Raw genomic sequence first — 24,444 nt, 5'->3', positions numbered from 1 at the left:
AAACACGGAGGAAGAGCCCATCCAGGAACACGAGTGGGGCCGACTCTGATACACCGGCTGGACCACGGGCTGGCTATCTGGACTCCGGACAACAGACACGGCTCCAGGCAGGGAATGTCAGAACATCAGAGAAGACTCCAGGCACCAGACGATGGTCATCAGGCGCTAGGCCCCAGGAAGCGATAGGCTCCAGGCAGCGAATGTCAGGCTCCTGAGAACGGACACGACCTAGAAAGGAACTCAAGCGGTATGGTGCAAGCACCGCAGCATCGGTCCGGAGGTGCATGGAGCTAGAACCGCATAGGCTGAGCACAGCGTAATAGACACTCAGCAGGAACACCAGACTCCATCTTCAAAAGTCGAACACAGGTTTAATTTCCAAGACACAGGTTACAAGAAACTGTCACTGGGCACATTATTCAAGACACAGAAGGACTTCAGGAACATCACACAGCAGGAATCCACATTCAAGGCAAGGAGTTTGGTACCAACACAGACAGGACGGGTCCAGGGACAAAGACATCAGCTTTCCTAGAACTGATAAGCAGAACAGGAGCTGAAGACCAGGCAGACCGGGAGCAACATGGAGGACCAAACACACATGACAAGTATAAGAAACCTAATGAAAAGCTCTAGCAACACCCAACAGAGAAGAGGAACTTTAAATAGGAGCTGCCCCTCAGCAATAGGCTGGGGACAGCAATTCAAGCGCACACACTGCCCCTAATAAAAACGGGAAAGGTGTGGCCGCGTGCACCCTAAGCACAGACAGAAACTAGTACAGCATAGCCAGCACAGGAACTGAGGCCTAGGAAATCTGGCAGCAGCAGCAAACCTGGACACATGTAGAAAGTCATGCACCAGCTGCAGAGGACCTCGCAACCCGTGGATAGCTTCCATAGCGGCAGCAGGGACCGCAAACGTGGATGGTCATGCAGCGGAGCAAAGACTACAACACATACTGTATACGGCTATGCGGCAGAGCAGGGAACTGAGCCGCATCCATACAGGTCACAGACAACAGTATCCCAGCTGATTATGGGAAAAGGAGCAAAGGGTAAGAGCACAGACATGCAGAGTAACATCGTGGAAACAAGGCACAAACACATCGGCGTTACATAATGTCTCAAGACTCAGAGAAGCTGGCCATACCCTTTAGAAAAAAAGCAATCAGGTATTCAGAAATCAAAGACTGTCTCACTGAATTCTAAGCTCTTGTTTAGCATGGGTTTAGCTTACCTCTTCTCAGAATTATGGTAAGATTTTTTTTTTTACATGGCCGTGGGCTGTTCTGCCAATATATATACTGGTGTTTTTGAACACTGAAGAATCCGCTCTACAGAAGTTGAGGGCACCAGGCCTCTGATCTTACTTGGATATTGGGACTAGACAACTTTCACACCACTAATCTAATACACTTAAGGATTCAGTCTCTGAGCTCAGTTTGTTTATTCAAAGGATCGTTTATTATACCATGCCCCTCTTTGTTTTTTTTGCTGTTTGTGCATATATTTGTGTTTCTTCAGAAATGTTGTTATACCATGCCTGAGGAAGGGACCTAAGAAGTCACGAAAGCTTGCTTTGTAACATTTATTTTATTTTTGTTAGGCATTAAAAGGTATCCGCTACAAGATTATCTTGTTTTTCACACAGAGCATTATTTGAACATTGTTGTCATGCAGGTACTGCTGTCTTCCACTAGATGGCAACAAAGGGCTTTTCTTTTATTGGTTCTGTTTCATGTATTAATATAGCTATTATGCTCCCTTATATAGCGCCATCATATTCCGCCAGCGCTTTATATACATGATCATCTCTGTCCCCATTGGGGCTCACAATCTCAAATTACCTATCACTATGTGTTTGGAGTGTTGGATCTTTGCAATTTTTGGATCCCAAACAGATCTCTATTATGTGTTCAGTCACATAAGACACATATTTATGGTAACTTCACTGCAGTCCAATGCCGTGGAATGCCTGCTCATCCACAGCCAATGATAAAGCATTTTCAGGAAGGGAGGGTGGTGTTTCGGTTGCTCGAAACACCATAATTTTACTACCCAGAGACAGCCATTAAAAAACTGCAAGTGGCTCTCATCGTTCACAGAAGGGAGTAAGCTTTCTGTGACGGAACGGTCACAAACATCCACTGTTATAAACTAAATCAGTTGTCTACAAAATACCACTGCAGTGTGAAAATGTATACACGGTCATAATTCCACTTGTGTATGCCGCTAGTGCCAGTAAGAGGAAGGCCTGGTTCAGAAAGCCATACTAAAACTCGGACCAGTTATGTCCACAAGTTGCAGATGTGACTGAGTTTGTATGCCTGTCCACATAGCGGATGTGTGCAGGATCTGCTATTTACACTGGCATGTAAAGTTTTTGCACCCCTGGTCAAAAATTCAATTATTGTGAACAGTTAAGCAAGTTGAAGATGAAATGATCTCTAAAAGGCCTAAAGTTAAAGATGACATGTTTGCTTTGTATTTTAAGCAAAAAAAATATTGTCATATTCTTCCATTTTAAAAATTACAAAAAGGAAAATGGACCGATGCAAAAGTTGGGGCATCCTGCATCGTTACTACCTACTAGTATCCCTTTTTGCAAGTATCACAGCTTGTAAACACTTTTTGTAGCCAGTCAAGAGTCTTTCAATTCTTCAGTGGAGGTGGCTGTTTTTATCAAGTAGTTTGCACCTGTGCCGCCCCTAGCCTTTATCAGTGGAGGTCTGCTGCATCCTGCTAAGTGTGCATTTGTCATCAGACAGGGTTTTGGGAAGGCTGTATCTTATGGTATGTATTTTTTCTGAGATTTTTCTATGTTAGCTCTAGCAATCCTATAAGCAGCTCTCATTGAAATTTTGCTTGGTCTTCTAGACGTTATTTTGACTTCCACTGTTCCTGTTAACTGCCATTTCTTAATTACATTTTGAACTGAGGAAAGGGCAACTGGAAAATGCTTTGCTATCTTATAGCCTTCTTCTGCTTTGTGGGCCTCCATCATTTTCATTTTCAGAGTGCTAGGCAGCTGCCTAGACGAGGAACCAATGCTGCTGTTTTTTGCCACAAGGTTAGAGGAGGCTGGGTTTTTATAAAGCTGGGAAATTTGCATCCCCAGGCCTTTCCTAACGAGGATAGTGAACAAGCCATAACTCTAATGGGCTAATTAAGGTCTGAAACCTTGATCAAAGTTATCTGATCACACAAATCTCCAAGGGTGCCCACATTTTTGCATCTGCCCTTTTTCCTTTTCGTAATTTTTTTAAATGTAAAAAATATTTAAATATCTTTAACTTTCGGCCTTCTATAGATCATTTCATCTTCAACTTGCTTAACTGTCCTCAATAACAGTAATTTTGACCTAGGGTGCCTAAACGTTTACATGGCACTGTATATACATTAGTTTGTTTGCAAATCAGACCAAAGCAGCCGGGTGGTCCGTGTGGAAACTCAGCCATACACCCTGGCACATTGGGTATAATGGGTCTGTGTGCTGTCCGTGGTGCATACAGACAGCATCGGTCCATATAATACACTCATCTGAAGAGCTCTAAGGCTAGACAACCTCCCTCTCATGACTGAAATGATTGAATTGAATTGATTGTTAAATGGGTGCATGATTTTGTGTTTCATCTGCACTGCCTTTACAATTGGCGACATGGTTTGTGGGCCAAATCATACATCCAATGAAGAATACATTTATTAAATGCATTGGATGCAGATTTCTGGGGTTTTTATCCTCATATCAGTCGTATCGATGCTGCCCTGTCTGGCCTTACGCTTGGTGCTCACGCGGATGTTCCGATCTCAGACGCAATTCATTGACTGACCGCGGGTCTCCTAACCAGAACGTGACAGCCTCATAAAAATATATGAAGCTGCCATGCTCCTTTCGGATTCGGAAGACCCGTGGCCAGTCCGTGTGTTTCAGCAGTTCGTGCCGGATCGATTTGCACGAGCCCTTAGTGCAGAGCCGGACTGGCCATCTGGCAAATGCCAAAGGGCCTGTCTGGTCGTGGGCCGCCTTGTCTGCTACGTTGTTAACAGAATCGGTGTTCTCAAGATACCCATACTGTTAAGAGTTGTGACAGAGGTATCATTAGAAATATTGGTCTTGTAGTAAATCTTGCTTTCCTCCATGCAGGGTAATATTAGTAATATATCCCATCTGGTGCTTGAGGATGGGGACAACATGGGCCTGTGTGATTTCAAATGCCAGGGCTGAATTTCAGCCCCAGTTCGTACCTGCGTTACTGTATTCGATACTTGAAAAGAAAATGTATCTGATTTCTTCTTCAAATCTTGTTAATGATACATATGGTTTAACATATCGTTATTTTTAATCCTAGGTGACATCATTTCTCGTTTAACCTCTGACACAACAACCGTGAGCGACGTCGTTTCCGAAAACGTTAATGTCTTCCTGCGCAGCTGTGTCAAAGCTGTGGGAGTTATAGTCTTCATGTTCAGCTTGTCCTGGCAGCTCTCATTGCTGACCTTCTTGGGATTTCCCATCATCGTGTTGGTTTCCAGGGTATACGGCAGATACTACAAGGTGTGGTCCTTGTTTATTAATAAATGTCTTATTTTGAGCTGATGTTTTTCTAGATATCTGAGCGAAGGAGTCACCATTTAACAAGCTTTATTTGATGCGTCCTTCAATTTCAAAGAATATAATCGTCGGCACTCTCCGTGGACAGGTCGTGTGAATTTTCTCTTTCCTTGTGTTTAAATGATGTATGCTTTACACGACTGCTTTAGGAAAGAGATGTGCTTACATGGCTAAGCTTTAGGCCATATTCAGACATTGCGTTTGTGTTCTGTGTTTTTTGGAGATAGGTTATAATGGGTACGTTCTCTATGATGGGTACATTCGCTATGATGCTGTACACATGTCCGTTTTTTTGCAAACTGAATGGTCCGCCTCAAAAAATGGAGACATCCATTTTTTATTCGAGTCATGGATCAAAGGGATCCATAAAGCATAGGAGTTAAAATCCCTGACCACACATTGCCATTCATGTGATTAAGATTTTAATGGATAGGAGAAGCTTTGCAATTCATTTATTCGTTTTTATATGCAAAAATCACTGATGTAAAAACTGAGACATTGATGAAAATCGAATCAAAAACACTAATGGTAAGCGGACCTTTTTTGTTTTTGCATACCAGAAAAATCACTGACATCTTAATGAGGCCTTAGGCTGGATTCACCCATGTACATGTCTCATAAATTAGTTTGCAGCGTAAACTCCACACTTTTTTATGTATATTTAAAGGCTTTATTAATTTCAAGTTCAGCAGAAATAAGTTTACATTCACTGCAAATAAGAAAACATTTAACGCCTTCATGACGTCAACCGTTCATGTACGACACTATGGGAAGTGCGTTCCCGCAAACCGCCGCACATGTACAGTGCCTCAAGTTCCGGTTACCGCACTGCATTGCGCAATGACAGAGTCAAGTAGGCAAGAGTCAACAGTCCATCCGTACACATCATCACAGGGTCTGTATTGCCCCCCTATGTCAGCTATTGCTGTGTTTGTCCGGTCAACTCTCCCTAGCCTATCATAGCGTTTTAACAATACAGTAAAAAAAAAAAAAAAAAACAATGTGCATACTTCTGGCCACAATCCGACTATGCAAGTAAATTGAGCCAGGCCGCAACGTCTAGTCGGATTGTGGCCAGGAGTATGCATATGGCAGACTTGTGGTCACATGACCACCGAGTCGGATTGTGGCCAGGAGTATGCATATGGCATACTTGCGGTCACATGACCACCGTTCCCAGCGCTGACACCGGAAAATCCTCACAGCAAGCGGTGCGTGCGCTGGGAGGATTCACAACTCTGCAGTCACATAATGACTTCAGATTTGTACTTTTAAACTGGACAACCCCTTTATTGCTCCTTAAAGGGGTTGTTTCAAGCTGGAAACGTATTCCTTAACCGCAGGTGGTGGGATCTCCAGTGTTTCTGAAAACTTGGACAGAGGTCGATCATCCGCACTACCGATCCATTCATTCTTAATGGAAGTGCTGGAGATAACTCAGCTCTGCTGATCTTTTGCGTTCTCATTAGAATGAGTGGAGCAGTAGTGCGGATGCCTCTGCTCCATTCAGCTGGGGCTCTCCAGATCCTTTGTTCTCGGGATCAGTCAGAACCACAATGGTTGAACCCCCAATGATCTGAAAATAATACCCTATCCCGTGGATGGGGAATAAGTTTCAAACTTGAGATATCTGCTTACAATTGTATTTGAGGCTGACCTGACACTTCAATTGACTGCTATACTAAACTGGGAAATGTATTGATGTACTGATGAAGGTTCTGATGTTTTACGGCACTGACAGAGGTTCTGGTGTATTATTGCAGTGACCGAGGTTTTGGTGATGTATTAATGCACTGACGTAGGTTTTGGTGATGTATTACTGCACTGACTGAGGTTCTTTTAGTGATGTTTTACTGCACTGACTGAGGTTCTGGTGATGTTTTGCTCCACTGACTGAGGTTCTTTTAGTGATGTTTTACTGCACTGACGGACGTTCTGGTGTATTATTGCAGTGACCGAGGTTTTGGTGATGTATTAATGCACTGACATAGGTTTTGGTGATGTATTACTGCCTGACTGAGGTTTTGGTGATGTTTTACTGCACTGACGTAGGTTCTAGTGATGTTTTGCTCCACTGACTGAGGTTCTTTTAGTGATGTTTTACTGCACTGATGGAGGTTCTGGTGAAGTTTTGCTCCACTAACTGAGGTTCTTTTAGTGATGTTTTACTGCACTGACGGAAGTTCTGGTCATGTTTTGCTGCACTGACTGAGGTTATAGTGATGTATTATTGTACTGACTGGTTCTGGTAATGTATTATTTTACTGACTGGTTATGTTATTTTATTGTACTGATGTTGGTCCTGGTAATATATTACTGTATTGATAGTGGTTCTGGTGATGTAGTGATGTAAATGTTGTAATCTTTAATTTGAGACTTAATGCTAAAACATTATAAGAAGCAAATGCACAGGAAGAGAGCAACAAGACTGGCACAGCTGCTCAGCTGCGGGATAATGAGGCAAACCAAACTCCAGGGACACGGGTGCCGAAAATGTCCAAAATCACCATGTAGAAAAGTAAGAATTGGCACGCAGCGGCCCATAAAAATTATCCTTTATTGTGGAATCATGTGAAATCAAAGCAGACAGGCATACAAGTGGAAAACATGCTGGACGACAGCCGTTTCACTCTACGTTGCTCTTCTAAGGGAGCCCTGAGAGGAGGCTTACTGCTTTCTTACCTCCGACTAAGATTCAGGTAGTGAGGACAAGCCCACATTCCTCTTTTTTTTCCTTTCTCCTCCTCCTCAACTAATGGACGCCCAGCAAGGCTCCCTAGGACTGAGGCAACCCCTTCAGCAATTGATCCCATATGAACTCCACCCCCAAAAGATGTCATCCTGATGTTCCAGGTTTCATGTGAGGCCCAGGAGTCCAGTTTGACACTATAGGTCTCACTTTTGACTTTTCAAATTTTTCTTCAGTGATGATGTAATAAGTCTTATGGTGGCTCAGATAAATTTATATACCCATCAATTTTTCACCCAAAATCCATCGTCACCATATGCCAGATGGACCCCTGTAAACGCAGCAGAAATGATGACATTTTGGGGCATTGTGATGCATATGGGCATAGAGGACAACAGATTTGGCCATACTGGAGTACTGAAATACTATACAGCACATCAGTATTCCGTATTGCCATGACAAGGACACGATTTGAAGCAATCCAAATAATGTTGCATAGTTTCTGTGAAGTATGACACCAGAGAGATTACGCCGAACCTTCTGCTGACCCCTGCACCTCGCAGCCCCTCCTGACTACACCATTATGCCAGCGACATCACGTGGTATGGTCTCCTCACTTGCACCAGCATGACGTTCCGCACCCCCTGGGGACACGAGATAAGAAATAAAAGGTGATGTGTGATTGATATTTAATATGTGGATTAAGCATGGAACAAGTTTTTAAACCACGTTCTACCATTACTTTTTTTAAAAACCTTGCAAAGGGGATCTGATGATGACGATTTCCATCAGGACAGTCCTCACTGCTGATGGGAATCTTGCAACAGTCACGCCCAAGGGGCTGTAATGTCTAAAGGTACCTTCACACATAACGATATTGTTAACGATATCGTTGCTATTTGTGACGTAGCAACGATATCGTTAATGAAATCGTTATGTGTGACAGCGACCAACGATCAGGCCCCTGCTGGGAGATAGTTGGTCGCTGAATAAAGTCCAGAACTTTATTTCGTCGCTGGACTCCCTGGAGATATCGCTGGATCGGCGTGTGTGACACCGATCCAGCGATGTCTTCACTGGTAACCAGGGTAAACATCGGGTAACTAAGCGCAGGGCCGCGCTTAGTAACCCGATGTTTACCCTGGTTACCATGCTAAAAGTAAAAAAAAACAAACACTAGATACTTACCTACCGCTGTCTGTCCTCCAGCGCTGCGCTCTGCACTCCTCCTGTACTGGCTGTGAGCCGGAAAGCAGAGCGGTGACGTCACCACTCTGCTTTCCGGCTCCCAGACAGTACAGGAGGAGAGCAGAGAAGCAGAGCGCAGCGCTGGAGGACAGACTGCTGTAGGTAAGTATCTAGTGTTTGTTTTTTTTTTACTTTTAGCATGGTAACCAGGGTAAACATCGGGTTACTAAGCGCGGCCCTGCGCTTAGTTACCCGATGTTTACCCTGGTTACCGGCATCGTTGGTCGCTGGAGAGCGGTCTGTGTGACAGCTCTCCAGCGACCAAACAGCGACGCTGCAGCGATTCGGATCGTTGTCGGTATCGCTGCAGCGTCGCTAAATGTGAAGGGGCCTTAATGTCAATGTGGCCACGAGCGAGCAGCAGGTACATGCTTTCATTCATTTCTACTGACTGTTGTTCTGAAAACTAAGAAACCAGCAAATGGTTAATAGCCATTGGCCAATGTAGATTGGTTTGTAGAAATGTTGGGGAGATGTGTCAATACTATTGTACAGAAAATGAGCTATGCAAATTTCTACTATTTATGTTGTCATGGTGTGAGAGTGATTTATATGCGTTGTCACATGGCAGTCTGTGTGTAATAGCTACCTGTCTCCCTCCACCTTCTTCCTGTTATTAGTCAGATGCCAAATATAAGTTCTGCATTACAGCATGTAATGTGAGACCCAGGGGCCACACCTAGAAAGTAAGCTGTGGTTTAGCATGCACAGATGGGTGTTTCTTGTAAAGGTATTTGTGTATTCATGTCACTGTTTGTTTCTCTTGCCTTAACATTTGTATGTTAACATGTGAACTCGACTCACAGTTTACACCTAGCATTTACAGAAAAATATAATGTAATAGATGCAAAGTGATAAATTCAATGTTTAGGTAAGTACATACAGTGGGGCAAAAAAGTATTTAGTCAGTCAGCAATAGTGCAAGTTCCACCACTTAAAAAGATGAGAGGCGTCTGTAATTTACATCATAGGTAGACCTCAACTATGGGAGACAAACTGAGAAAAAAAATCCAGAAAATCACATTGTCTGTTTTTTTAACATTTTATTTGCATATTATGGTGGAAAATAAGTATTTGGTCAGAAACAAAATTTCATCTCAATACTTTGTAATATATCCTTTGTTGGCAATGACAGAGGTCAAACGTTTTCTGTAAGTCTTCACAAGGTTGCCACACACTGTTGTTGGTATGTTGGCCCATTCCTCCATGCAGATCTCCTCTAGAGCAGTGATGTTTTTGGCTTTTCGCTTGGCAACACGGACTTTCAACTCCCTCCAAAGGTTTTCTATAGGGTTGAGATCTGGAGACTGGCTAGGCCACTCCAGGACCTTGAAATGCTTCTTACGAAGCCACTCCTTCATTGCCCTGGCGGTGTGCTTTGGATCATTGTCATGTTGAAAGACCCAGCCACGTTTCATTTTCAATGCCCTTGCTGATGGAAGGAGGTTTGCACTCAAAATCTCACGATACATGGCCCCATTCATTCTTTCATGTACCCAGATCAGTCGTCCTGGCCCCTTTGCAGAGAAACAGCCCCAAAGCATGATGTTTCCACCATCATGCTTTACAGTAGGTATGGTGTTTGATGGATGCAACTCAGTATTCTTTTTCCTCCAAACACGACAAGTTGTGTTTCTACCAAACAGTTCCAGTTTGGTTTCATCAGACCATAGGACATTCTCCCAAAACTCCTCTGGATCATCCAAATGCTCTCTAGCAAACTTCAGATGGGCCCGGACATGTACTGGCTTAAGCAGTGGGACACGTCTGGCACTGCAGGATCTGAGTCCATGGTGGCGTAGTGTGTTACTTATGGTAGGCCTTGTTACATTGGTCCCAGCTCTCTGCAGTTCATTCACTAGGTCCCCCCGCGTGGTTCTGGGGTTTTTGCTCACCGTTCTTGTGATCATTCTGACCCCATGGGGTGGGATTTTGCGTGGAGCCCCAGATCGAGGGAGATTATCAGTGGTCTTGTATGTCTTCCATTTTCTAGTTATTGCTCCCACTGTTGATTTCTTCACTCCAAGCTGGTTGGCTATTGCAGATTCAGTCTTCCCAGCCTGGTGCAGGGCTACAATTTTGTTTCTGGTGTCCTTTGACAGCTCTTTGGTCTTCACCATAGTGGAGTTTGGAGTCAGACTGTTTGAGGGTGTGCACAGGTGTCTTTTTATACTGATAACAAGTTTAAACAGGTGCCATTACTACAGGTAATGAGTGGAGGAAAGAGGAGACTCTTAAAGAAGAAGTTACAGGTCTGTGAGAGCCAGAAATCTTGATTGTTTGTTTCTGACCAAATACTTATTTTCCACCATAACATACAAAAAAAATGATAAAAAAACAGACAATGTGATTTTCTGGATTTTTTTTTTCTCAGTTTGTCTCCCATAGTTGAGGTCTACCTATGATGTAAATTACAGACGCCTCTCATCTTTTTAAGTGGTGGAACTTGCACTATTGCTGACTGACTAAATACTTTTTTGCCCCACTGTAGTTTACACCTAGTATTTACAGAAAAATATAATGTAATAGATACTATTAGGTAAGTACTTATTAACCTTGGAAGTTCACTGTACAGATACTCCTGTACTTCTTAGGCCTCATTCCGTCATCTGTGAGTCACTTATAGGTTGTAGTCATGTTTTTCATATATAAAACACGTCACCATCATAGTATATAGGACTGCTCACAGTGTTTTTTGTGAACCGTTTGTCCTCAAAAAATGAGAAAACATTTTGCATTTTTGATCCAAGTCTCAAATCAAAATCGCCCATCCAAGTCTATAGGTCTGTGAAAATCACGGACAGCGCATGGATGCCATGAGTGTACAATCCGTGTACTCCCTGTAATCAGCATTGTAATGTATAGGAGTAGCTTTGTAATTTTTTTATTTTCTTAATTTTCTCTTCAGTGAAAATCACTGAAACACTGATGGTAAAAATTAACTCTGATGAAACTCGGATCCAAAATTCTAATCAACTGTCTGTTTATATGTATGAAAAAAAAGTTTAAAAAAAAGTCCAGCTGACCGTAATGGACATCCTTAGATGTTCAGAGCACAGGAAACTCTGTGCCAAGGCGTGGAGCAATCCCAATACAGAAGAAAATCCAGCTCAATGAACTTGTGAGCAAACTTCTTTCTTTATTCACCAAAAGTGCTCAGCAGAGGGTAAAGCAACATCAGTGTAGACAGTTACATAATATGCGACATTGAAGCATTTCAGGTGACTACGCACCCTTAATCATGATGTCCCATGATTAGAACAGAATACTTTAATTGATGCAAAAGGAACCCCGACCAAGTATTGAGTGCATTTACTGAACATACATTTCAGTAGGCCAACATGTCGCATTTTAAAATCATTTTTCAAGCTGGTGTTATAAAGTATTCTAATTTACTAAGATAATGACTTTTGGGTTTTCATTGGCTGTCAGCCATAATCATTAACATTAACAGAAATAAAAACTTGAAATAGATCCCTCCATTTCGAATGACAAAATGAAGGGATTGCCACACCTGTCCATGAAATAGCCTTGGAGTCAATTGTCCAATTACTTTTGGTCCCTTTAAAAACAGGGTGGCACATGTTAAGGAGCTGAAACTCCTAAACCCTTCATCCAATTTTAATGTGGATACCCTCAAATGAAAGCTGAAAGTCTGAATTTCAACTGCATCTGAATTGTTTTGTTTAAAATTCATTGTGGTAATGTCTATAACCAAAATTAGAAAAATGTTGTCTCTGTCCAAATATATATGGACTTAACGGTATACCATCATTTGGGGGCCGTGCAAATCATCAACTTGAAAATTGCCAACTACATTTGGTTAAACATTTATTTAACTCACCGCTAATGTGAAGGTGGAAATTGCTTTTCTTTCATGCGACTGTGATGTTAGCTGGTATGGATGATGTTGCTACTTGTAACTGCTTTTCCAGATTTGCGTCGACCTGGATCTCAGTCAACTCTGCAATGAAGTGTTGGAAAGTACTCGCAGCAGTAAGTCGTACTAAACACAGATGTATATTACACTGTAGGTCTCTTCACAGTGGGAAATTAATCACTGCACATGTTACATTTATAGAAGTCAAGCAGTGGGAGATTTGCAGTATATGTAACATAGGAGACACAGACTACTGTGTATACATCACATAGGAGACACAGACATCTGTATATACAGTACAGACCAAAAGTTTGGACACACCTCATTTAAAGATTTTTCTGTATTTTCAGGAGTATGAAAATTGTACATTCACACTGCAGGCATCAAAACTATGAATTAACACATGTGGAATTATATACTTAACAAAAAAGTGTGAAACAACTGAAATTATGTCTTATATTCTAGGTTCTTCAAAGTAGCCACCTTTTGCTTTGATGACTGTTTTGCACACTCTTGGCATTCTCTTGATGAGCTTCAAAATGTAGTCACCGGGAATGGTTTTCACTTCACAGGTGTGCCCTGTCAGGATTAAGGCTATTTGCACACGATGCGGATTTGCTGCGGATCCGCAGCAGATTTTTCCGTGCAGAACCGCTGCAGAACCGCACTGTGATGTACAGTACATTGTAAATCAATGGGATAAAAAAATAGCTGTGCAGATGGTGCGGAAAAATCAGTGTGGAATTGCTGCGGATTTCAAAGAAGTGCATGTCACTTTTTTTGTGTGGATCTGCAGCGTTTCTGCACCCCTCCATGTTAAAAATCCACAGTGGCAAAATCCGCTGAAAATTCGCACAAAATACGCATAAAAACCGCACAAAATCTGCATAAAAACCGTAGCAAATCCGCAGTTGCGGATTCTGCCAAGAGATGCGGATTTTGTGCAGAAAATTCTGCACCTCTTTTCCTACGTGTGCACATAGCCTAATAAGTGGGATTTCTTGCCTTATAAATGGGGTTGGGGCCATCAGTTGTGTTGTGCAGAAATCTGGTGGATACACAGGTGATAGTCTTACTGAATAGACTTTTAGAATTTGTATTATGGCAAGAAAAAAGCAGCTAAGTAAAGAAAAACGAGTGGCCATCATTACTTTAAGAAATGAAGGTCAGTCAGTCCAAAAAATAGGGAAAACTTTGAAAATGTCCCCAAGTGCAGTGGCAAAAACCATCAAGCGCTACAAAAAAACTGGCTCACATGAGGACTGCCCCAGGAAAGGAAGACCAAGAGTCACCTCTGTTTCTGAGGATAAGTTTATCCGAGTCACCAGCCTCAGAAATCGCAGGTTAACAGCAGCTCAGATTAGAGACCAGGTCAGTGCCACACAGAGTTCTAGCAGCAGACACATCTCTACAACAACTGTTAAGAGGAGACTGTGCAGCAGGCCTTCATGGTAAAATAGCTGCTAGGAAACCACTGCTAAGGACAGGCAACAATTAGAAGAGACTTGTTTGGGCTAAAGAACACAAGGAATGGACATTAGACAAGTGAAAATCTGTGCTTTTGAGTCTGATGAGTCCAAATTTGAGATCTTTGGTTCCAACCACCAAGTCTTTGTGCGACGCAGAAAAGGTGAACGGATGTACTCTACATGCCTGGTTCCCACCGTGAAGCATGGGGGAGGAGGTGTGATGGTGTGGGGGTGCTTTGCTGGTGACACTGTTGGGGATTTATTCAAAATTGAAGGCATACTGAACCAGCATGGCTACCACAGCATCTTGCAGCGGCATGCTATTCCATCCGGTTCGCGTTTAGTTGGACCATCATTTATTTTTCAACAGGACAATGACCCCAAACACACCTCCAGGCCGTGTAAGGATATTTGACCAAGAAGGAGAGTGATGGGGTGCTACGCCAGATGACCTGGCCTCCACAATCACCAGACCTGAACCCAATTGAGAAGGTTTGGGGTGAGCTGGACCACAGAGTGAAGGCAAAAGGGCCAACAAGTGCTAAGCATCTCTTGGAATTCCTTCAAGATTGTTGGAAGACCATTCCCGGTGACTACCTTTTGAAGCTCATCAAGAGAATGCCAAGAGTGTGCAAAGCAGTCATCAAAGCAAAAGGTGGCTACTTTGAAGAACCTAGAATATAAGACATAATTTCAGTTGTTTCACACTTTTTTGTTAAGTATGTAATTCAACATGTGTTAATTCATAGTTTTGATGCCTTCAGTGTGAATGTACAATTTTCATACTCCTGAAAATACAGAAAAATCTTTAAATGAATAGGTGTGTCCAAACTTTTGGTTTGTACTGTACATCACATAGGAGACATAGAGACTGCAGTATATACATCACAGGAGACATGGGGCTGTGGTATATACATCACAGGAGACATGGGCTGAGGCATGTACATCACAGAAGACATGGGGCTGGTGCATAGAAATCACAGGAGACACTTTGAGGCTGCAGTATAGACATCACAGGAGACATGGGGTTGTGGTATAGACATCACAGGAAACTTGGGTCTGCGGGATATACATCACAGGAGACACTGAATATGCGGGATAGACATTACATGAGAAACCTTCGGCTCTGGTATAGACATCACAGGAGACATGGGGCTGCGGCATAGACATCACAGGAGACATGGGGCTGCGGCATAGACATCACAAGAAACATGGAGCTGAGGGACAGACATCACACGAGACACTTTGTGGGGCTGTGGCATAGACATTGCAGGAGACACTGGGGCTGTGGTATTGACATAATAGGAGACACTTTGGGGCTGCGGTATAGAAATCACTGGAGACATGGGGCTGCTGTAAAAACATCACAAGAAATACTTTTGGGCTATGGTATAGACATCTCAGAAGACCTAGGGCTGCTACATAGACATCACAGGAAACACTTTTGGGGCTGCGGTATAGACATCGCAGGAGACACTTTGGTAACATCACAGGAAACAATTTTGGGCTGCATTACAGATATCACAGGAGACATGGGGCTGAGTGATAGATATCACAGGAGACAGTCAGGGTCTGTTGGATAGACATCACATGAGAAACCTTCGGGCTGTGGTATAGACATCACAGGAGACATGGGGCTGCGGCATAGACATCACAGGAAACATGGGAATGAGGGATAGACATCACAGGAGACACTTTGGGGCTGCATTATAGACATCACAGGAGACACTTCCAGGCTTTAGTATAGACATCACAGGAGACCCTTTTGAGCTGTGGTATAGACATCAGAGGAGACACTTTGGGGCTGTGGTATAGACACAGGTTTCCCACCCCTGCACAAAAAAATGATTTTAATTATTTTGATTGATAGTTTTTTCTCTCCATTGAATTCTGTTGACAGATTTCATTCAGAAACTGGGATCCATTTGTGCGTGCTGCACTTTTTTCCAGATCTTTCATTTTAATAGGGCGTTAACTATAAAGATGTGCACATGTATAATGGACCTCTGCGGATTTTTCCGCAGCAGAATTGATAAATCTGCAGGGCAAAAACGCTGCGTTTTTGCTGCAGATTTATCATGGATTTACCGCGGTTTTTCTGCGGTTTTCACTGCGGTTTTACAACTGCGGTTTTCTATAGGGGCAATTGTAAAACCGCTGCGGAATCCGCAGAAAGAAGTGACATGCTGCGGAATGTAAACCGCTGCATTTCCGCACGTTTTTTTCCGCAGCATGTGCACAGTGTTTTTGGTTTCCCATAGGTTTACATTGAACTGTAAACTCATGGGAAACTGCTGCTGAAACGCTGTGGATCCGCAGCAAAATCCGCATCGTGTGCACATACCCTAATAAGGTCTGTCCAATTTGCAGAAATTGCTTTATATGGACTGAAAATCAGATGTCTGAATAAGCCCTTATTTATAATATTCCTATAGTTTATGCAATGTGGCTCGTGGCTCATGTTATACAAAAGTCAATTCTCAGGATCTGTCAGGCCATTTGATAGCTCTTATTCCATCCATATACTTTCTGTGATGTCCCACTGATCTACAATATACATACAAGACACTAAATTTAACAGGACTATAAAGTAGACATGTGTTTTATTTTGTCTAGTTATTGTTTTTACAGGTAAGTCAAATTATATACATTGACAAAAACTGATACCTAAATTATAATAGGATATATAAACTGCTATAAGAATTGATTTATCATTTTCGCCACTTCATTTTTTTCCTCCCCTTTTTCCAAGAGCCATAACTTTTTTTTTCCTGTTGACATAGCTGTACGAGGACCTGTTTTTTTATACCGAAGTTTTAGTTTTGAAAGACACCATTCAGTTTACAAATCAATATACTGATAAATGGGGAAAAAAATCAAAGTGCAGTGGTCTGGTGAAATAAAAAGTGATTTCACTTTTGTTTTTAGGGCTTTATGTTTATGGTGTTTATTACAAATTAGCTGGAAACATGATTTTGCAAGTCATTTATTGAAAGTTGTCATTATCATTCATTTGCAAGTCATTCATTACAAGTTATTCTGTTATTACTAAAGGTTTTCTTTTCTTTCTGTTTTGCCATTTTCTGAAACCAGTAAGTTTTTTTTTTTTTACTCTGTTCTTAGCTCTGTGTTTTCTAAAGAAAATATAGTTGGACTACTTACAGTAGGTATTGCGTTTAAACAGCAAGGTATTACAGCCAGAGGCTAGGAATTGCCAGACCCCAACCAGATCTTCACTATTCATGGCAGCAATAGAACACGTGGTAGGAATCCTGATGAAATATTTAATACTAGATGGCAGCCCGATTCTAAAGAATCGGGAGTCTACCGGGAGTCTAGAATCCATATATACTTTATTTATTCAAATGTAAGAATAATACAATTAATAAATAATAGTAAGAAAGAACAAAAAATGGCTGCACTCACCAGCTCTTGACAATTCTTGTTATTTAAGGTACAGTTACACAGGATCCATGAACATGCTTATGAGGGGAGGGATGAAAGACATCAGACGACAACTTTGCGTGTTGTGGCAAATGCCACAACAACGGTTCTTTGCTTAAGAACAATAATGTAAATAATAAATAATATGTATCAATAACTATGTATATTGGTATGTTCTATGACATTTTAAAATATTTCATTATTATGTGGAAAGGCTCTTAGTACCCATACTGGCGCATACTTGTGTGCCCATCAGGTATTTAATAGGCAGTTTATATTGCAGAGAAATTGCTGGGCAATAATGGACAATGTCCTTATGTGGCAAATAATAGAGCAATATACCCAATGTGGCAAAGAAGAGGTCAATAAACGGCAGTCTCTCAGTATAACAGTCAGTGAATAATAGGCAGTATATGGAGAAAACACCAAACAAAAGTTCAAAATTGGTGTGAAAATGTCACTGAACCACTTCACAACTAAATATATATAGTTTTGGTAAATGGTATTATCATTTTTTTGACGAAATTCGGCAGGAGCTTGAAGAGCAACGTCACTGGGCCCGCCTCCACGCAGTAGAAACTTGCTGTGAGGTAAAAATTCAAAAATCACACCAAAATGGCGGGCGGAGTGTGTCACAGTACGGCAAGTTTCTGATTGGTCGCTCGCAGCAGGCGGCAACCAATCAGACACTGGACACTGTTGACGTCACTTATCTCCGGACATTAACTCCGGACATTAGCTCCGGACATTAGCTCCGGACAGGAAGTAGTATTCTAGGCAATTATATATTAGATTAGTAAGAATTACACCAAAAGAAAGAGGCGGCACACGTTCAGAATTATGGAGCCTGGAAATCCTCAAGGCGTAACCCATAATCTTATGTAAATATCAATTTAAGAAAGTACTGTAGGCAGTAGTGATGAGTGAACGTGCGCCGACAAGGTGTTATCCGAGCATGTTGGGTGCTAACCGAATGTCTTCGTTGTACTAGAAAAATGTTAAGAGTCCCTGTGGCTGCATGTCTCGGGGCTGTCCGGCAGCTGCAACACATGCAGGAATCTACTATATAATTGTCTGAGGGTCACTTCCGTCTGTCTGTCCTTCTGTCACGGTTATGCATTCGCTGATTGGTCTCGCCAGCTGCCTGTCATGGCTGCCTCGACCAATCAGCGACGGGCACAGTCCGAAAGAAAATGGCCGCTCCTTACTCCCCGCAGTCAGTGCCTGTCGCCCCCATACTCCCCTCCGGTCACTGCTAACACAGGGTTAATGCCGGCGGTAACGGACCACGTTATGCTGCGGGTAATGCACTCTGTTACCGCCACTATTAACCCTGTGTGTCCCCAACTTTTTACTATTGACGCTACCTATGCTGCATCAATAGTAAAAAATGTAATGTTAAAATAAAAAAATTAAAAAACCTGCTATACTCACCCTCCGTAGCAGCTCGCGCCGGCCACCATCTTCCGTTGCAGGTTCCGGTGACAGAAGGACCTGCCATGACGTCACGGCCATGTGACTGTGATGTCATCACAAGCCCTGCGTGCCTGCGCTACAAAGAGCTGCCATGACGTCGCGGTCATGTGACCGCGACGTCATCACAGGTCCTGCGCTAATACCAACCCTGGGACCGGAACCTGCTGTGGACTACAAGGGCTCCCTCGGAAAGGTGAGTATATGTTTATTTTTTATTTTTTCACCTGTGACAAACCTGGCTGGGCAATATACTACGTAGCTGGGCAATATACTATGTGACTGGCCAATATACTACGTGGCTCTGTGCTGTATACTACTTCGCTGTGCAATATACTACGTGGCTGGGCAATATACTACGTCACTGGGCAATATGCTACGTGACTGGGCATTATACTACGTGGCTCTGTGCTGTATACTACGTCACTGGGCAATATACTACGTGGCTGGGCAATATACTACGTGGCTGGGCAATATACTACGTAACTGGGCAATATACTATGTTGCTGGGCAATATACTACGTGGATGCGCAATATACTACGTCAGTAGGCAATATACTACGTAACTGGGTAATATACTATGTGGCTGGGCAATATACTACGTAGCTGGGCAATATACAATGTGACTGGGCAATATACTACGTGACTGGCCAACATATAACGTCACTGGGCAATATACTACGTGGGCTGTGCAATATACTACGTAGCTCGGCAATATACTACGTAACTGGGCAATATACTACAGGTCCTTCTCAAAAAATTAGCATATCAAGAAAAGGTTCTCTAAACGACCTATTGCCCTAATCTTCTGAATCAACTAATTAACTCTAAACACATGCAAAAGATACCTGAGGCTTTTATAAACTCCCTGCCTGGTTCATTACTCAAAACCCCCATCATGGGTAAGACTAGCGACCTGACAGATGTCAAGAAGGCCATCATTGACACCCTCAAGCAAGAGGGTAAGACCCAGAAAGAAATTTCTCAACAAATAGGCTGTTCCCAGAGTGCTGTATCAAGGCACCTCAATGGTAAGTCTGTTGGAAGGAAACAATGTGGCAGAAAACGCTGTACAACGAGAAGAGGAGACCGGACCCTGAGGAAGATTGTGGAGAAGGACCGATTCCAGACCTTGGGGAACCTGAGGAAGCAGTGGACTGAGTCTGGTGTGGAAACATCCAGAGCCACCGTGCACAGGCGTGTGCAGGAAATGGGCTACAGGTGCCGCATTCCCCAGGTAAAGCCACTTTTGAACCATAAACAGCGGCAGAGGCGCCTGACCTGGGCTACAGAGAAGCAGCACTGGACTGTTGCTAAGTGGTCCCAAGTACTTTTTTCTGATGAAAGCAAATTTTGCATGTCATTCGGAAATCAAGGTGCCAGAGTCTGGAGGAAGACTGGGGAGAAGGAAATGCCAAAATGCCTGAAGTCCAGTGTCAAGTACCCACAGTCAGTGATGGTGTGGGGTGCCATGTCAGCTGCTGGTGTTGGTCCACTGTGTTTCATCAAGGGCAGGGTCAATGCAGCTAGCTATCAGGAGATTTTGGAGCACTTCATGCTTCCATCGGCTGAAATGCTTTATGGAGATGAAGATTTCATTTTTCAGCACGACCTGGCACCTGCTCACAGTGCCAAAACCACTGGTAAATGGTTTACTGACCATGGTATTACTGTGCTCAATTGGCCTGCCAACTCTCCTGACCTGAACCCCATAGAGAATCTGTGGGATATTGTGAAGAGAAAGTTGAGAGACGCAAGACCCAACACTCTGGATGAGCTTAAGGCCGCTATTGAAGCATCCTGGGCCTCCATAACATCTCAGCAGTGTCACAGGCTGATTGCCTCCATGCCACGCCGCATTGAAGCAGTCATTTCTGCCAAAGGATTCCCGACCAAGTATTGAGTGCATAACTGAACATTATTATTTGTTGGTTTTTTTGTTTGTTATTAAAAAACACTTTTATTTGATTGGATGGGTGAAATATGCTAATTTATTGAGACAGGTTTTTTGGGTTATCAGGAGTTGTATGGCAAAATCATCAGTATTGAAACAATAAAAGACCTGACAAATTTCAGTTGGTGGATAATGAATCTATAATATATGAAAGTTTAATTGTAATCATTACATTATGGTAAATAATGAAATTTAACACTATATGCAAATTTTTTGAGAAGGACCTGTATGTGGCTGGGCAATGTATTACGTCACTGGGCAATATACTACGTGGCTGGGCAATATACTACGTCACTGGGCAATATACTACGTGGCTGGGCAATATACTACGTGACTGGGCAATATACTACGTCGCTGGGCAATATACTATGTGACTGGGCAATATACTACGTGGCTGGGCAATATACTACGTGGCTGGGCAATATACTACGTGGCTGGTCAATATACTACGTCGCTGGGCAATATACTACGTGGCTGGGCAATATATTACGTGGCTGGGCAATATACGACGTGGGCTGTGCAATATACTATGTGGACATGCATATTCTAGAATACCCGATGCGTTAGAATCGGGCCACCATCTAGTTGCCTAATAAACAGGCAATTCCTGCATGTGTTGCAGCTGTCGAACATCTGCGAGACATTCAGGCGTGGGGACTCGAACATATTATTTTTGCACTCCAGTCACTCAGCACCCAAGCATGCTCGCATAATACCTTTTCTCCTTAGCCACATTGGGGTACACAGGACCATCTGTGTTATGCTGCTGCTGCTAGGAGGCTGACAATAAGTTGAGACAAAAAGTTAGCTCCTCCCCTGCAGTATACACCCTCATGCTGGCTCCCAGAGAACCAGTTCAAGCTTAGTGTCTGTAGGAGGCACACGGGTCTGCTATTCAGACCAAAAACTCCCTTTTTTTTTTAACTCTTAATTTTTAATTCTTTGATTTTTTTTACCCGGACGAAGTGGCGGCGGATCCTTTCAAGGCTCCGATCTCCCCGCACCAACAACAGGTGAGCATGTGGAGTGACGCCTCCATGTATCCTCTCCTGCGACGTGGGATGCCATGCCTGGGCTGAATCTTAGGGGCGACGGGTCTCTTAAAGGGCACTGATCTCCCCGCACCTTCAACAGACAAGCACATGGAGTGTCGCCTCCATGTACCCTCTTTTGCAGCCAGGCCTAATGCCGGACAACTTGCCCTGCCCACCAGGTCAGACCCTTGGATGTACAGTTGTGGCCAAAGGTATTGACACCCTTGAAATTCTGTCAGGTAATACTCAGTTTCTTCCTGAAAATGATTGCAAACACAAATTATTTGATATTATTATCTTCATTTAATTTGTCTTAAATGAAAAAAACACAAAAAGAACTGTCCTAAAGCCAAATTGGATATAATTCCACACCAAACATAAAAAATGGGGTGGACAAAAGTATTGGCACTGTTCGAAAAATCATGTGATGCTTCTCTAATTTGTGTAATTAACAGCACCTGTAACTTACCTGTGGCACCTAACAGGTGTTGGCAATAACTAAATCACACTTGCAGCCAGTTGACATGGATTAAAGTTGACTCAACCTCTGTCCTGTGTCCTTGTGTGTGCCACATTGAGCATGGAGAAAAGAAAGAAGACCAAAGAACTGTCCGAGGACTTGAGAAACCAAATTGTGAGGAAGCATGAGCAATCTCAAGGCTACAAGTCCATCTCCAAAGACCTGAATGTTCCTGTGTCTACCGTGCGCAGAAGTTTAAAGCCCATGGCACTGTGGCTAACCTCCCTAGATGTGGACAGAAAAGAAAAATTGACAAGAGATTTCAACGCAAGATTGTGCAGATGTTGGATAAAGAACCTCAACTAACATCCAAACAAGTTCAAGCTGCCCTGCAGTCCAAGGGTACAACAGTGTCAACCCGTACTATCTGTCGGCGTCTGAATGAAAAGGGACTATATGGTAGGAGACCCAGGAAGACCCAACTTCTTACCCCAAGACATAAACAAGCCAGGCTGGAGTTTGCCAAAACTTGCGTGAAAAAGACTAAAACGTTTTGGAAGAATGTTCTCTGGTCAGATGAGACAAAAGTAGAGCTTTTTGGGCAAAGGCATCAACATAGAGTTTACAGGAGAAAAAAAAGAGGCATTCAAAGAAAAGAACACGGTCCCTACAGTCAAACATGGCGGAGGTTCCCTGATGTTTTGGGGTTGCTTTGCTGCCTATGGCACTGGACTGCTTGACCGTGTGCATGGCATTATGAAATCTGAAGACTACCAACAAATTTTGCAGCATAATGTAGGGCCCAGTGTGAGAAAGCTGGGTCTCCCTCAGAGGTCATGGGTCTTCCAGCAGGACAATGACCCAAAACACACTTCAAAAAGCACTAGAAAATGGTTTGAGAGAAAGCACTGGAGACTTCTAAGGTGGCCAGCAATGAGTCCAGACCTGAATCCCATAGAACAGGGGTGTCAAACTGCATTCCTCGAGGGCTGCAAACAGGTCGTGTTTTCAGGATTTCCTTGTACTGCACAGGTGATAATTTAATCACCTACACACATTAAGCTTGCATCACCTTGTGCAATGCTAAGGAAATCTTGAAAACACGCATGGTTTGCGGCCCTCGAGGAATGCAGTTTGACACCCCTGCCATAGAACACCTGTGGAGAGATCTAAACATTGCAGTTTGGAGAAGGCACCCTTCAAATATCAGGGACCTGGAGCAGTTTGCCAAAGAAGAATGGTCTAAAATTCCAGCAGAGCATTGTAAGAAACTCATTGATGGTTACTGGAAGCGGTTGGTCGCAGTTATTGTGGCTAAAGGTTGTGCAACCAAGTATTAGGCTGAGGTGCCAATATTTTTGTCTGGCCCATTTTTGGAGTTTTGTGTGAAATGATCAATGTTTTGCTTTTTGCTTCATTCTCTTTTGTGTTTTTTCATTTAAGACAAATTAAATGAAGATAATACCAAAGAATTTGTATTTGCAATCATGTTCAGGAAGAAACTGAGTATTATCTGACAGAATTGCAGGGGTGTCTATACTTTTGGCCACAACTGTACAGAGGCACCCTCCATCTTGGCGTTCGTGCAGCCCCAACTGCATCACCAATAAAAAAGCGGATGATGGAAGGAGGCAGACAGTTCCCCTCCACCCCCCTCCCTATTATGGGGCTGGTGCATTGAGGCTCTCCAACCCTGCACCATCCAAACAACAATGGTCAGCACAGCTCTAACCTGCTGCACGGCTGTTCTGCAATCGCCTTCAATATGGGGTAAGTGCCATGGGGATCTTAGTGGTCCGGGGGTGTCGTTCCTGGTGGTTTTAGGAGGGCTCCATAGCGGTAGGGCTCCACAGCGCATTTCCAGCGGTAGGCCGAAGCCATAAATTTAGCCCCCGCGGCTTCAGCCTACTGTAGGCCGCATCCCGGTAGGCCCCGCCCACCGCTTGCATCCCTCCAGCGGCTCCGACCATAGACCTGGAGCTTCTCGCTTCTTACGAGCGTGCCTCCCAACTCTCGGCAGCCATCTTCCCTGCAAGGCACTGCTCTGCTCTGACCGCCTTTTCTTCCTGCACGTATCAGCAGCCCCCGGATGCCGGTCTTCTCCCAACTCAGCGCGCCGCCTCAGCAGACTGCAGGACACAGAACCTGGGTAAGGAGACTGCGCTAGGTGCTTCCCTGC

At 43.3% G+C, this 24,444-nt stretch overlaps 1 protein-coding gene across 2 annotated transcripts in view; it reads left to right on the top strand.

The window, feature by feature from the left end:
• ABCB9 (ATP binding cassette subfamily B member 9) overlaps positions 1-24,444 on the top strand; it is a 160,128-nt gene that overhangs the window by 78,288 nt on the left and 57,396 nt on the right. For both annotated transcript variants that reach the window (XM_069755717.1, XM_069755713.1), the window contains one exon: positions 4,352-4,557. In XM_069755717.1, the coding sequence (XP_069611818.1) occupies positions 4,352-4,557 (206 nt within the window). The remainder of the gene's footprint in view (positions 1-4,351; positions 4,558-24,444) is intronic.

The sequence above is a fragment of the Ranitomeya imitator genome, chromosome 1 (assembly GCF_032444005.1).
Source record: "Ranitomeya imitator isolate aRanImi1 chromosome 1, aRanImi1.pri, whole genome shotgun sequence".
NCBI lineage: Eukaryota > Metazoa > Chordata > Amphibia > Anura > Dendrobatidae > Ranitomeya > Ranitomeya imitator.
Note: the sequence above shows the minus strand (reverse complement) of the source record. Positions and strands in the feature narration are given on the sequence as shown.